General features: G+C 36.0%; 1 protein-coding gene across 7 annotated transcripts in view; it reads right to left on the bottom strand.

Annotated features, from left to right (window-relative positions):
- The window catches only part of DACH1 (dachshund family transcription factor 1), a 369,319-nt gene that overhangs the window by 52,729 nt on the left and 300,897 nt on the right, over positions 1-15,693 (bottom strand). For all 7 annotated transcript variants that reach the window (XM_015275195.4, XM_015275204.4, XM_015275226.4 and 4 more), the window contains one exon: positions 5,040-5,191. In XM_015275195.4, coding sequence (XP_015130681.1) covers positions 5,040-5,191 — 152 coding nt within the window. The remainder of the gene's footprint in view (positions 1-5,039; positions 5,192-15,693) is intronic.

Genomic DNA, 15,693 nt, shown 5'->3' with positions numbered 1-15,693 from the left:
TTCCCAGAGCCCTGAAGTCTCTTTTGATCGCCTGAGAACTTCTTTTGCCTACCTCTTCATTTCCAATGTTGAAAACGAGTAATGGATAATAATCAGAGGGCTAAACCAGGCAACTGATGTTCCTAGCAACATCTCTTACCTGCGCACCAGGCAGGCAACACACCTCCCCGTGGGACAGATCCGAGCAGCATATCAGGCCCTTGGTTCCTCTCAGAAGGGAGTTCCCTATGACAACAGCCCTTCTTTTTTTCCTGACTGACATCGTAGCAAAATGGGGAGCAGACTGACTAGCCTTAGGCAACCTCTCCGGCACAGATGGCCTTTCACCAACATCCACAGCCCCCAGCCCCTCCAGCTCCAGAGTCACATACCTGTTATGTAAGGGCACCTGGGAAGGTGGGACAGGCTGAGTGGCAGTCCGTTTGTTGCCCCAAACAGGGACTTCTTCCCATCCCTCACTGTCTTTGAGGTCGCCCCTTCCCACCTGACTGTAAGACAGCAGATGATTCCCCCACTGCTTGAGGAGCATCTCCCCCACAACCTTCCTGTAGGGATGGCAGAGTGTGACTCCACCAATCAATCCCCTTCCCACAATCCTGGATGCTCCTCAGACTTTCTACTTCCCCCTTTAGCTCCACCAGGAGCTAAACCACCAGGCTGAGCAGATCATCCACCTGCTCACACCGCACACAGGTGGTATCTCAGCTGCCCTCCTGTAGTAGTGACAGGTGTTCTCTGCAGCCTGAGACCTAAAGTGTGGCATGGACATTCATGTGTTCAGGCTGAGTCTTCATGGCCCTTATAGCAGCAGCTCCCCGCCATGTGATGACCATGGTTGCACCTTGGTGTGTCCAGAGGGCAGTGACCAGTTAAGTGACCTGTTAAATGCTGAGTGCTAAGTGCTAAGCCCCCTCCTATATGGCAAGTTGTCCCACCCTGCCTCCTTGCTGATCTGTTGGGGGGTTGCCCTGAAAATCACTTGTTTCACAGCAAGATAACAACCTTCCTCCCTGTGTAGTTGTGCAAATAGGTGGCTTATGGTTTCTCCTTGTCTGAACAGCCCATGTGATTCACACACCCTGATTCTTCCTCTCTGTCTCCAAGGCTATTTCAAGGAAGAGGGCATGGATGCAGAGCCGTTGCCCTAGCAACACCCACTTCACATCAGCTGCTCTCGGGAGAGCTGCCAGTCTGCTCTGTGGTCTCGGGGTTCCCTGGATGAAGGTATCAACTGAAACCCCCATGTACTTCGCGATCAGTCACTGCGGTTCTGACTGGGACAGCTCCGAAGCAGGAAACCTCAGCGATTCATGAAGGCTGCTCCAAAATGAATGTCTCCTGTTTTATTATGTTGGCCTACGACATCTGAGGCAGATAATTGGTATTGGCAGTAGAGGTTGAACCTTCCCACCAATATTCTGTTATATGTTGTTGCCATTTGACAGATGGCAGCAGAGGAGTAGACTTACAAAATGGCATCTGATTTTTCCATTTGCATATGAAGCAAAGGGGTGCCATTGAACTCTTTCACACAGAAAAAATGGCACCCACTGACACAACAATTAACTCTTGCTGAAAGTTTATGGAGACCAAACAGTGGATGTGAGCACAGCGAAGTGGTAGGTGGTATGTTTCAGGAGTGGCAACAAGTGACAGAGGGTCACCTCTGCTGGTGCAGGTTTTGATGAGCATGGCATGCAGGCTAATGTTCATCACTGGCAGAAATGCATAGCTAATGGTGTAACTATGTTGAAAAACAGTATTTTGTAGCTGAGAATTTATTCTATCAAACAGAGGTACTGTGCTCATTGTATCTATTGTAGTTTCCACAAAAATAAGTAGGAGGCATTGCTTTCTGCGCGACCTACATGTATGCGGCCCAAGAAAATTCCTCTTCACACAGTGAGGCCCAGGCAAGCCAAAAGGTTGGACACCAATGGATTAAGGTTTATTTATTTAGATTTAATACATATGGGAGACTTGCCTAGTGTTTAGTAGACAATTTTAAAGGAAGTAAGCAGAGTTATGCAAGTTAAATTGATAGACATTACCTAAATTCTTCAACTTCTGCACAACTTTTTGCACAGTTTTCAAATACCAAGTGTTCACTAATTTTCCACTTAACTCAAAAGCACTGTCCCCATGGCTCCTCCTGTCTCTGAAAAAGTTCAATATTAGACTTTCTATTGTCCATAGATACCTTGACTTTGTTCTATTTTAAACCAGAACGGACTCTACTTATATTCTTCTGGAGGAACCCAGTTTCTATATTATGCACACAACTGAGTGAGTACAGTAGAGTACACCACCATCACATCCTCACAGGTTTGTGTAGCCAGAGGTTGCTTGCCTATGTAGTAATGACCTTCATATTCCTAAAATATAGGCATGTGGCAAGTCATGTATGTACTCCAATTCTACGACCTAGGTTCATTTTATTTGCATTTCACAGGCAGACGTATACTTGTCCTGTGATATGTCTGCATTTTGGTCACGTGTGATGCTTGGAAAAAGAGAACAGCAAAATCATTCATCTAGACTTCGGCTAGATTTTTGCTGTTTTCTTATTCAAAAGGAACCTTAACACTGGAGGCAGGGAACAAACAGTAGGCAAAATGAACTTTTCTAAAAGTTAGATCTGCTCCATTGCTAGTAACCTGTTCTTAGTGTATCTGGAACAAGAGAATGGTGAGGAAGGTTGATGCTCCACTTTTCTTTGTAATGTATACCTCTGTACTGAAAAGGATGCAAGATGTGCCTGGACTAAAGGAAAATAAAGGGAAATTGACCCAATGACAAGAGTTCTGTCTCATGTACTGAAGCATCATGGATTTCAGGTGGTCCTTATGTATTTCCTAATAAAGTCACAAACCATATTGCAAACAGTGACGATAGTACAAAAGTTCCCTGTTTCTCAAATCCTGTTAAGAAGTTTGAACTAATATCTGTACTTCCGTTATGAAAGTGTTGGGACATAGTTCACTTATGTGTCTGTGGTAGTCCTTCCATTACAACAACCACTGAATATAGATAACACTGTGTAAATGTCATTAATTAGAGAAACCGTGACTGTGCACAGGTTATTATAATAGGCTATATTGTTTTAAAGAGAATACTTATTATTATCATTTTCTATCAAGGTAGGAAAATCATGCTAGCTAAACATATATATATATAGGTATATATAGTGAGGTATTATTTATATAGTCCTGATAGAGATTTAAACGTATGGGGAAAAAAACAAAACAAAACAAAACAACAAAACATGCCTTGATAGTATGTGAAAGGACTCCCAGAGATCTGTGGAAATAATACAGTGAGACATATTGAATACAACATATTGAAAAAATCTGAAGGGTTTTACATACAACCTGTTTACCCTGATAGGTGATTTGTCATGATGTGGAAACTCAAAGTAAGAAACAGTAAATAAAAAAATACAGTGAGAAAAAGCATGAAGAAGTCTCTAGTTTCTTTATGATCTTGGCTCTCATCTCTTCAACACAAAAGATTACTTTCAAAAAATAATTAAAAAAAAAACAATGAAAGCAATGACTGAATTTCATGTTCACTTTTTCTGTAAAACAACACTGAATGCATTCTTGGCAAATTAATCCTAGTCATTTATCCTGAAGTCGTGCAGCACTCTCGTATTCAATCACGAGATTAGCTAACCTGTTGATGCTGAATGCCTTGCTCATTAGGTTGCTGTCTAGAGACATTGACTGCACACATTTGTCAAAAAAATTACTAGGAACTTTCCTGTACATGCATGCACAGCTAAAACATTAGATACTTTATTAACTTTTTTTATTCCTTTAAAAAAAATATTCATTATAGATTTCAGCTGGCCTGCTAGAAGAATGCTAAATGTTGCAGAATTATCTCATTTTATAACTTATATATTGAAGATCCAAAAGTTACAACTACTAAAACAAAAACCCACACAAACAAACAAACAAAAAAAAACAATTAGAATTATGTTCTTTTGAAACAGGCAAATATAATAATACTTTATTTCTAAACAGCAATTGTATTTTATCCTTTTTCATTGTTAGAAATCAAAACATCACTAATACAGGGATCCTGTATACTTTTAATAAAACAAGTCCAAAGGGCCATAAATTTGAAAGAGTTTGCTGAGGAAAATAAAGCAAAAAGGCTTTGGCCCTTCTTTGTATAGTGCTTGCTGAACATATCAGAATTGACTTGACACATTTGCAGGAAAAAAAGTATATTGGAAGTTAGAAGCTGCACAAAGGTTGTAAGTAATGCGTACAATATGGCTGCATTATCTCCTGCACTAACATTTTGCTTCTTCATGCAACATACTGTTGCAAAAATTGCATCTGCAGAACACATGATCACTGAATTTGTGGGGAAAAAAATCTTCATTCTAATATTAAACAATAACATCTAGGCAAATGTATACCTTGAACAATATTTGAATCAGGCTGTACTGTACACACAATAGATATTCTGACTACTGAATAGGAAATCTGCAGAAAATTTGGTAATACCCTTTGAAGTCTATTCTTTGAAGACAGTACTTTAATTGAAATGAGCTTACTTATAAAAGAAGTGCTTTTTTGTGAATGTTTTTATGAGAGACACATTTCAAATAGCTTTAAATATCATTTCCACCTTGGCACTCCAGCAATTTGAAATAACTATTTATTAAAGAAAGGTTTCTCTGCTTAGTAAGTGAGATATACCTAAATAGTAAGATGCATTTCATTAGCCTGTAATAAAAAGAGCATTTAAGACAAATGTTATTAAACACACCGATGTCATTTTCATCAAATTCTCTGCTGTGGTTTAATACACAATCTATTTTTTTATGTACTGTAACTGACAGCTTCTAAATTCATTCATTTGTTGCAGCTTCTTTAAATTCCAAATTACTAGGAAGTTTCAGCAAATTAGTTGATCCAAATAATCTTATGAACTGATTAAGCTAAAATGGTTGTATTAATTTAGACAAATCTTAACAACTGGCTCCTCTCCACTCCTTTACGCTGATCTACAGAAAGGCCTACCTGGATGTTAGTCAGAAGGGTCTCTATGGAGGACAATCCATCAGGGAATAGAAAAGGAGATGGAAAACCTGGAGGTAGTGGTTGCCCATGCCCAGTTAGAGAAAGTTTGTCAAGGCTGTCTCTTGCGGTTGGTGTGGAGAGCGGGGTCTCATCTGTATGTGATTGAAACAAAAATATAGAACAAGTTACGCTTGTCTGTTTTTATTAGACTTCAGTAATGGCTTCCCTAGTGGTTTCCAGAACATTTATTGCAAATTGGTTCCTGCTATCAGGAGAAAATGCTTTCTGCTGAATTTTCTTTAATGAAAAAGCTGTGGAGATACAACAAGATAACATTAATGAGTAACTTTATAAGCCTTTTAAATGCAGTCTCTAATGAGACTGAGTTTACAGTGCCATAGAATCTTTTTAAAACAAATATTATCTCACATATACTCGTGATAAAATATTCAAGCTGACTTTATGGGCACCTTCCCAATTATCTCATTTTAGTTTGTGTTCTATTTGAACTGACAATAGAATATATTTTCTAGCATGACATATATTTCATATAAGAGAAAGATTTGAATATGAGGCTTGCTATACAATTAACCCTTCCCACTCAATGCTTTAATTTACAGGTCAGAAGATTCTGCAAACAGAGAAAATCTACAGACTACCTAGGCATTTTTAATCAAAAAAGTATATCTGATTCCCATAGCTGAAACATGCACTGAACAATAAATGATATTAACAGCATGGTTACAATCATTGGCCTAATTTTTTTTAAACACAGACATGTTCTAACAATTAGTGCTCAACTCCTTAGTGGGATCATCATAACAATCAGATCTGATCAGTTGTGACATCAGAATGGGAAAAACTCCCTGACTCTGAAGACTTCTAAGATTAGCATTTCATAGATAATCTGTGAGTGGATTATAAAGTAAGTGAAGAAAAAAAAAAAAAAAAAGCCTTCATTATACTTTTTTTTTTTTTAATTTTTGAAATATTTTTAGACTACTGTTGATATGATACAGAAATTTAGGTCAAGCTCTTTGCACTAGATGTTAATCTGAATTCTTCAAAAGGAAAACTATCTATACATTTATTTAGATACATATATCCATTCATAATTTTCTTAGCAATGGCTAGTCTTAGTCCATTTCATTTAGCTTTGATCAACATGATACATATTTTTTGAGGTATATTAATTGATTTATTTTTTTTTCTGCAGTATATTTAATTACAGTTTTAATGAATAGTTGTACTTCACTTTTTATTCTAGCATACACATTTGGAAGTGTATTACATGAAACTCCTGATACTATTTTCCTAAAAAGAAATAAAAATAAGTGAGGTGCTGTATATTCTAAAGTGGCAATAGTCCAGAGAGAGAAAAATTGAAATCTTTTGCAAGAATGGGCTAGAGTGTTTCAGCAGCCAAGGGAAAGCACACTATAGCTCAGAATCCCAGTTCATTCTAGAGGTTCATTTCCATCAACATTCCAGACAGAAGAAATCTCTGTTAAGCACTTTTAGGTTCTGATTCCTTGCTCCATCTCCTCATCTGCTCCATTGTACTGACTGGCATGTAATGGTGCTAGTGTAAAAGCTGCATCCACTATGTCCCTGCACAGAAATGCCTAAATAGGCTCCTGGGCTTGTCCCACCTGACTCTTTCTATAGCTAGTGGAAAGAAACTCAGCATTTTAAGGCACTAATCCATCTAAACTATTATAGCCATCAGGAGGATACAGAAGGAGACAAATCTTCCTCTAGAAGTTCCTGTTGAGTATAAGAGGAGCCTCAAATGACTTGCTCAGATAGAAAGATCTACATTTGGAATGATCAATCATACCGTGAAAACTGTTCTTCCCAGTTCACAGGGGCTTAGGCTGAGAGTTGCCTACAGAAGGAGTAAAAGCCCATTTAATATTCTCTTTTTTTTACAATCTGTGGAACAGTTTTTATTTTCTCATAAAGTCTTAAGTCAAAAGTTCACCAAGGTAAGTTTTGTGAAACAAACTGATGATTACCAAGGAAAGCTTCAGCACATAAAAAGATTTAGTTAAGTATATTTCATCAGATTTTCCAGTCAGATCACAGACTGTTGAGAAAAACTGGCTGTAGATGACTGAAGCAAAATCTTACAGAGATTAAAAGCAGACTATGAAAAACGCACTCTGTTTGTGTGCATCATCTATCCTCATGCTATTCCACTGTCTGTCATCATTTTGTAGTAACATACAGTAACTTGACCTTAAATAATAATTGCTTATTTTCAATTTTAAAAATATGATAGGTATATTCACCACATAAGGAAAAACAGATAAATAGGTAATCCTGGATATTGTAAACTACTTTACTGTTCTCAAGTAATCTTGCTAGTTCATCTTCTGCAATCATGTTCTAGTGTGAAGAATAATTATCATTTTTTTTTCCAAACTGCTGACAGAATTGTTATGCTTTCACTAATCACAACAAACAATTAAAACTTAAGCAGAAGTGATTAAATTATAGACTGATAAAGGCTGCACAGTATTATTTTTGATTGATGTAAGTATGGCTTTCACAAATGTTTCACACACAATGTTGAAGTTACAAACCTCTTCTTTGTTACTCATTTGAGTTTTTGACTAAAGTCCTCCATATATCAGTGGTCCCAGGACTTGCACGGTATAGAAAGAAAGAGTCTTATTACTAGTATGCATCGTGGAACTAAATTATACAAATGTGAAAGTATGCCTCAAGGTTTGTCACAGAAATAGGCCAAAAATTTCTCATCCCTCTTGAAATAACTTAAAATCTTACTAAAATTTTAGGCCTTGAGCTGAAAAATGTTTTAAAACATATTAGATAAAAAGCACCTATCTAAAAAAATATATATAGACCTTACTTTGCTTAAAAACTATGTTCTTCCAATGTAATAGTTGAGATAAAGAAAACTTCTAACACAGGTCTTACCTGAGACTTTGGGCAAAGGATTAAAGTCTCTGCTGTACTTTAATTATAAATAGATGTTGTTTGCTGTATTTTAGGCATGCTCAAAACATGTTTGTAATGGTTTTCTCAATAACGTATGGCACCATTTTTCAATAGGCAAAATAACTCCAAAAGATTAAAGTTATGGATAATAGAATGAACTCAAAATCTAAACTCTTCTATTATAATAAATAACAGAAACAAATTTACACTGAAGGGGAAGACTAGCGAGCTGAACTTGCAGTGAACTTATTTTCATGAAACTTAAACTCAAAAAAAATCTCAGACTAATGTGGTTTTGTTTTCCTGATGTCCCATGTGAAATAAACTTTGAGTGTGAGTATGTCTGAAGCAGAGCAAATGTACATATTATACACAGGAAGCATGAATATTTGTGGATGTGAGATAAGCAATGATTGAGGGAATCTTGAAAAAATGCATTTTTAAGAAAAAGCACATTGTAAACACGGCCAATTAAAACAAAACCACATATCTTAGTAGCAATAATAATATGACCTCTTGCCATTGAAGCATTTAAAAATCTTCCATTCCTGCCTAAGTTCCCTTTTCTCAACACAGTGTTCCATCTTTGTTTCCAAATAATTATTAACATAGCATCTTTTGAACTGTTGCAAAGGAACTACTAATGGTCCTCAACCTACTAGTGGAGCAACACTGCAAAAATGATAAGACCTTGCTGGGAGACAGAGATCTGGCATTTTTAGTCTGAACACATCAAACAAAGCATTCAAAGAAAAGTTGGGGCAAGAGGAGAAATGGGGTCAATCTACAACTCCACTGTCAGAGCTGGGAGCAGAACAGTATAAAGAGATGAAATGAACAGGGTAGCACAAAAAAGGTGTCCAGGCCTGCCTTGGTTTGTGCTGACCACCAAGATGTTACAAATTAACAGAAAAACAAGGATTGAACAAATGATTATTGAAATCTCTACAGTATCAGAGCAGAGATGAATCCGTACCTTGACACTGGAACTAAATCACTGTAACAGGCAAGTCTGAAATCAACACGTATATTTAAAACTTTTGCAAACGCCACATCCATTAAACCCATTGCTCCTCAGTTTCAAAAAGTAACCTGTTTTAGTTCAAACTAGATTTTATCTGTGAACAACAGCAGGTTTGGGCCAAATACACGTAACATTTTTCACTGTACTTGGTGTGTTGCCATTCTATTTTGCTCTTCATGAGATAACATGGAAACAGACACTATGGAAGATGTGACAGCCATTTAAACAATAATAGATGAATAGCGGTAGCCAGTCTGTTGTCTGTGTTCCTAAATGCAAGTAGGGTAAGTTCAGACTGGTCACCAATCAAAATGGAAAATGTTGATATTGCCAGGATTTGAAAGCAAGAGATAATGTCTGGCTCAAAAAATAGTCTGCAGATTAATGTCTTTCTGTAATTTTAATGGCTCTTTGTAATGTGTACTGATGCTTTTTTGCTCTCTGTAAAATACTTCAAATATATCTGTTCCTAAAACAACTCACTCATATCATTTAATGTAAGCACAAAGACAAACGTATTGTGGGTTGAAATTGAGATGTGGAGGTTTGGAAACTGGTATGACTTGAAAAGGAGATAGGGACTAATGAAGAATTGAGTGAAAGCTAAACTGAGAGAATTGTATAGAAAGACACAAGGTGGACAAATAGTTTGGGGAAGGATAGTAAAACTGAGATGAAATAATGGAGAAAGAAGTGCCCAAGGAGTAAGAAATTTTATTGACTCAGCAAGAAATAAACAAAATGGCAAAGCTGTGTCATTTAACACAGAATATTTTGTATAAGTTATTATCATTGTGTTTCAAGCACAGTACTTCACTGTAAATGAAATTTATTGCTGGTAAAATCAAATATATAAAAACATCTACTTTAAAGATAAGCATTTTAGTTTTGTTAAGGAATTAATGCTGTAAAATCACTGTAAATGAATGAAGAGTTGGCAAAATATATCCAAAAAGTAAAAATGTAATTAGTGGTGACGTTCCAGCTGTGAGGATTTCTTCAGGCTCTTTGGACTAGATCAAGTTCAGTTTATTCTTCATTTTACATGTCCCTAGGAGGGCCTCAGAGTCAATCAGCACAACTTATCTAATTTTCTCTTTCAATAAAAGGATTATTCTAATAACTTTTATCTTATTTTGCAGCCTATTACCAATTAGAGTTGGGTTAAAGTAGTATTTGTTGGTTTATTTATTCTAAGGATTTCACAGTATTTTAGAACAAATCATCCTTCATATTTTTTAACAAATGTATTTTACCATATAATCAAATGTTAAAATGCTAGTATGGCTTCCACATTTGGAAGCATCATAATATACAATGCCCCGAATAGAATAATATGGTTTTGCTGCCCCTATATCAAAAATTGTCCTGTTCACTCACAGAAATTTGCACAGAATAAAAGTGCATTTTACACATCTAATGGTCAGGAATAAAGGAAAAGCAGGATATTCCAAGGTAACTCCAAAAAAGACTTCAGCATATACAGTACAAGTATCTTGAACACCTGTTGGTAACGAACTTCAACTAACCCTAAAGAAATACAAATTCTAAGGAAAAATGATGATGAGAAAGGTACATTAAATATTTTAATGTATTTTTAAACAATATATTAGTATGAACGCAAGGCACATGCCAATACTGCAACTTGAATATGAGTACTATGTCCATTATTTCTTTTTTAAAGATACTTAAGTGCTATTGGCAGAGATCAAATACTGATAAAAGCCATCTGTGCTTTGGACGCTGAAAAAAAGTATAAATGTATTTTACTGGTTCATGTCAAATGTCCCAATTAGCACTCTACTAGCTCCACTCCATCAGCCAAGCAATTCTGAGTGCTAATAGGAATGTTCCTTGGCTTCATAGCAATTCTACGAGAAGTACTTCTGTGCACAAGTGTATGTGGAGAGTTGTGTAAATGTGGCTCACTATATGTTCATAAATGCAATTCTGAGCTTTTTCTGAAGTCATGTTCATAATCTGAAGTTGTGTTGATAATCATCTACACAGCAAATAGACATGATTTCCTATCTGGTTCGGAAATCAAAACCTATCACACATGATACTAGCCATCTCATTTCCTTACTGTTTTGGCTTTAGAAGCTCACAGCCTAGCCTAGGTAGCCTGACTATCCATCTAGCTTTCCTGAATGTATGCAGAATCAAAGATCAAGCCAAGTACGTTGAATCTGACCATGATTTATGATTAACATCAAACTTTAAATTAGGGATTGGACTTAAAAACTGAATGAGTGTATTCTATACTAAGCCTTACATTTTCAAAATTATGAACAGATGAAAACAATACACAAGGGAATACACCCATAGTGTACATACTTATTTTTGTATTGCCTGTTCTTCTCTACACTTTAAATGTCTCTGTATGGCCACTGCAAAAGGCAGAGAAAAAAATATCACAAAAAGTAACGAGTATATTTTGCTTGATTTTATTGGATTATTTCAAATGAAAAATGTTTTGGCTTAATCCTTAGGACCATCTATTCTTTTGGAATTTAAGATTATTAAAGAATAATGAAATAACAGACATTTTCTGTAAGTTAACAGTAGTAAGAAGGGAATTCTTGATAAGCACAGTTGGTAACTTGTAATTCTCTGAAAGTGAAGGTTTTATGCCTGGAACTGCACTGCATTCACACTTTTTTTTTTTTTCTTGTGGTTTGCATTGTGTATTCATTGAATCATAGAATGGCTTGGGTTAGAAGGGACCTCAAGGATCATCAAGCTCCAACCCCCCTGCCTCATGCAGGGCCGCCAATCTCCACATTTAATACTAGACTAGGCTGCCCAGGGCCCCATCCAACCTAGCCTTGAACACCTCCACAGACGGAGCGTCCACAACCTCTCTGTGCAGCCTGGATTGTTTTCATTTGGTTGGTTGGTCGATCTGTGTTCAATTAATACGTCTAGCATTCATTCTCTCCAGAAAACAAATGAAGCCAGCATTTTCAGAAACTCCCTATATAGTCATGTTGCAATTATGGGGTATTGAACAACAGCGCTGACACAGCCTTGTCACACGACCCCTGGTAACCTGCAGACAGCAGATTGGATGCCCAACAAGAAAATGAATAGACAGTGGTGTGTCTGTGCAACACTCAACAATTGTCATTCATTCAGCAACACATAACCCGCCAGCAGCTCCCAGCAGCGTTGGTGAGCAGATGAGGTAGACTGGGTAAGTTTGGCACCTGGTGTAAAGAGGCAACACAAAAGTAAACAGTCCTTCAGAAATAAGTATATCTGAGAAGTTCAAAAGAGAAGTCAGAAGAGGTTTAAACTCTCTGCATTTATGGTGGCTTAAACCAGTCTCCCACCACAGCAGAAAAATCCTTCTCTGGTCAGAATTTGTAAAGCCGGATCTATTGATCTAGTTGAAAATATCAAGTTTTAGGTAAATATATAAAATGCTCAGTGACAGTTCTTTTTGCAGAAACCTACTTTTGATATACATGTGTTCATATCCACTTCACTTTCTTGTAAGGCATCCCAGTCATTACACTTGATTTTAATACCTTCTCCAAAAAAAAAAAAAAAAAAAAAAAAAAGAATACTATTGCATGCCCCTTAGTATTTAGGTTGATAATATATTAATTAGACCACTGAATGAGATGACCAGCCTAAAAAGGCCTACCATTGGAATCATACTAAGAAGAGTTGTTCCCAATATTTTTAATGCCAAAATTCCTATCTCATATGTATTAGCACCTCACTCTTACAGCTAAAGATGCCAATAAAGTAACAGAAAAAAATAATTAAAAAAGTCTGATCAGCTCAGCCAACACAGTGGGGATACTGGGTAGTGGACTCTGGAATTCTTGAATATGTAAGGAAAAACTCTAAATGTGTTAGAAGAAATCCTGCCTTAAAAAGAAAGTGACTGGAAGATAATGTTAGCCAAGTCCTGTACGCACACAAGTTAAGGTAATCATCATTGCATCATGAGCAGTTCAGTAGCATCCAGTCTTTAATTAAACATCTAACTGGAAATATACAAATATCTTTCACAGAAATATGTGATACAGTTATTCCAAGACCTTGGTTCCTCTCATAGCCAGGATAGAAATAGTAATCAAAACCAAAAGTATTTTGACAATTCTCACTAGCAGTAAGAGTACAAAATGAGTGATTTGCAAACATCATGAAGTGGCACAGCACAGAGGTTTCCTTAGTTTTGGAGCTGAAAACACTCATTCACATAGAACACTGTTGATTATACTTAACTCATTTTTAAAATCTTTTTAAAATCTTTTTTTTTTTTTTTTAGATGTAATAAACATCCCTAATGTGTCTATCTATGGAATGGTTCCAGTACTCAGATGCAAATGTTGTAGACAATAATTGATGTACACATTTTGGATTATATGGTTATGATATCCTAATAGAATTTTGGCTGTCTGCCTATGGGAGTTCAATATGAGTTTCAGAGTTTATAGGATCAGAAACAGTCCTTTACAACATTATAGCTACATTTCTCAACTCATTGCCTATAGATGATATCTGAATATCTGATTTTCACATAAATCCATAATAATAAGCCAAAATCCCTAAACCCCAGAGCGCTCAGAAATAAAATTCACAATGAAAAGGCAAGCATTTTTACATCTGATATGATTCCTCTAGCAATTCATTCATCAAACATCTGCAACAAGCTGCCAGAATGTGTCCATTAGTGAGACTTCTATGGCATTCACTAGCTTGATGCTCACTGATAGAATAATGTAGAAGTTTTACCTCTAATGTTTTCTGCTTCATTTGAGGTATCCACTTTAAAATAAGCTTGCACTTACTGCTTTTATTTTTGAAAACACATACATGATTTGGCCCGCATGTCTTCATGCATTTGAATATGTAATTTATGCAAATATATCAGAATACATATTATAAAAGACCAAAAAATATCCTTTATGTATTTATACATTACGAGGTCAGATTCAGCCCTGAAGAAAAAAATTGCCTGGAGTCACCATGTAACCTAGGTCACAACCTAGGTGGTTGACAAGGAATATAAAAAATCAAGGTACTCTGCACAGTAAACATGCCATACACATATTGGTAAATTAAAATCTTTTCCAGGATCCAGTTTCTAGCTTTCATTGAAATGAAATATGGCATTCCGCCTTTTATCTATACTCTAATACGAAGGAAATAAGCATTGCAACTCTTCTACAGGATCTAAGCATTTTACTAATTCTGTTTCACAACAAAATGTATGCAAGTGTCTCAATATTTATGACAATAAAATATTTGGAAAAGAATATTTATGTAATTTCTAAAGCAGTTACAAATATTATGTAACAGGAGCAATGAAACAAAATACAAATACTAAGAGTGGTTTCAAATCTCTTTACTCTTTATGATAAATTATGCCTTACTGACTAAACATATTGTAACAAACAGCACAGGGCTTATTACCTTAACCTGATGGGCTCATTAAATATTTAAGGATAATACTTTTATTCAGCACCCTGACAACAGGTTGGCTTTTAGCCCAGGTAGAGAAAGAACAGAAGTTGTATCAAGACATGACAGTCCTGCAAGGTTTTATGAACTGTTGCACTCTGAAGACTGAGATGAGCAAGTCACAGCAACCTCAGTAATTTTCTGCACTTTTTGAAGGGAGGTCAAGAGCAACAAAGGCTGCTCTTCTGGTAAATTTTGGTATAATTCGGCAAGTTCAAAAACTAAAATCGGAATTCTTCTCTATTTTTTTCAGAATCACCTTCTTTATCTCCTCTTTGTCTTAGTTTTCTCCAACTCAGAATATTCTACTGCTTCCTAGAATCTTTTTTGTCTCATTTTTCTCAGAAACATATGCTGTTTCTGAAATTTCTTGGGTTTTGTTTGTTTGTTTGTTTGTTTGTTTCTTCCCTCTTCAGTATATGAAGAAATGAGTCCCTTTCTTGAAATGTCAGGTCTAACTAAAGACCAGTGGAAAAAATATATAGCTCAAGAAAAGGAAAAGATTGTTAACAAAATCTGAAGAGATATATCAGCCTAAATAATCTTCCTATTTGCAAACTAAAATAGGTTTGACTTCTTCTTTGCTTATTCATTTTTGCATGTAAAACACTGAAAAAAATATATAAATCATTATCAGAACAGACAAGAAAATGGAAGATAAGGTTTTAAAAATATAATTTATGTTTCATTTTCCAATATTCTGGCATAATCTTTTTTAAGTACTCCTGATCTGAATCTTGGTACGTGGTGCGGTGTGTTTATATATATATATAAATAATTCAAGCCAGTGGATTTATGATTACATGGGAATGCATAGGAAGAATCAAAAAGGATGCCCAGTAGTTTGAAATATAATGGTCATTTTACTATGCTACTTTACTATCACTTTGGTCTGTGAGAGAAAACACCACTATCTAGCATCATTTTCACAGTGGAAGATAAATAAAGATTTGTTGAACATAAAAGCAACAGGCATCTAAGACATCCAAAAAGCTGAGCTTCCGCTGACACAGATCCTTTCAGTTTCAAATAAAGTTGAATCGCTGCTCTAAGCCTATTGCCCAAAAGAGTTAAGAGTGTAGATGACATTTCTAAGTCCAGGACTTGTCACGCAGTTCTTACACAAAGCATTACATTTACTTTTCAGTTTAACATCAGAGGGGAAAGAAAGACAATGAGGGA

This window comes from Gallus gallus, chromosome 1 (genome assembly GCF_016699485.2).
Source record: "Gallus gallus isolate bGalGal1 chromosome 1, bGalGal1.mat.broiler.GRCg7b, whole genome shotgun sequence".
Lineage (NCBI taxonomy): Eukaryota > Metazoa > Chordata > Aves > Galliformes > Phasianidae > Gallus > Gallus gallus.
Note: the sequence above shows the minus strand (reverse complement) of the source record. Positions and strands in the feature narration are given on the sequence as shown.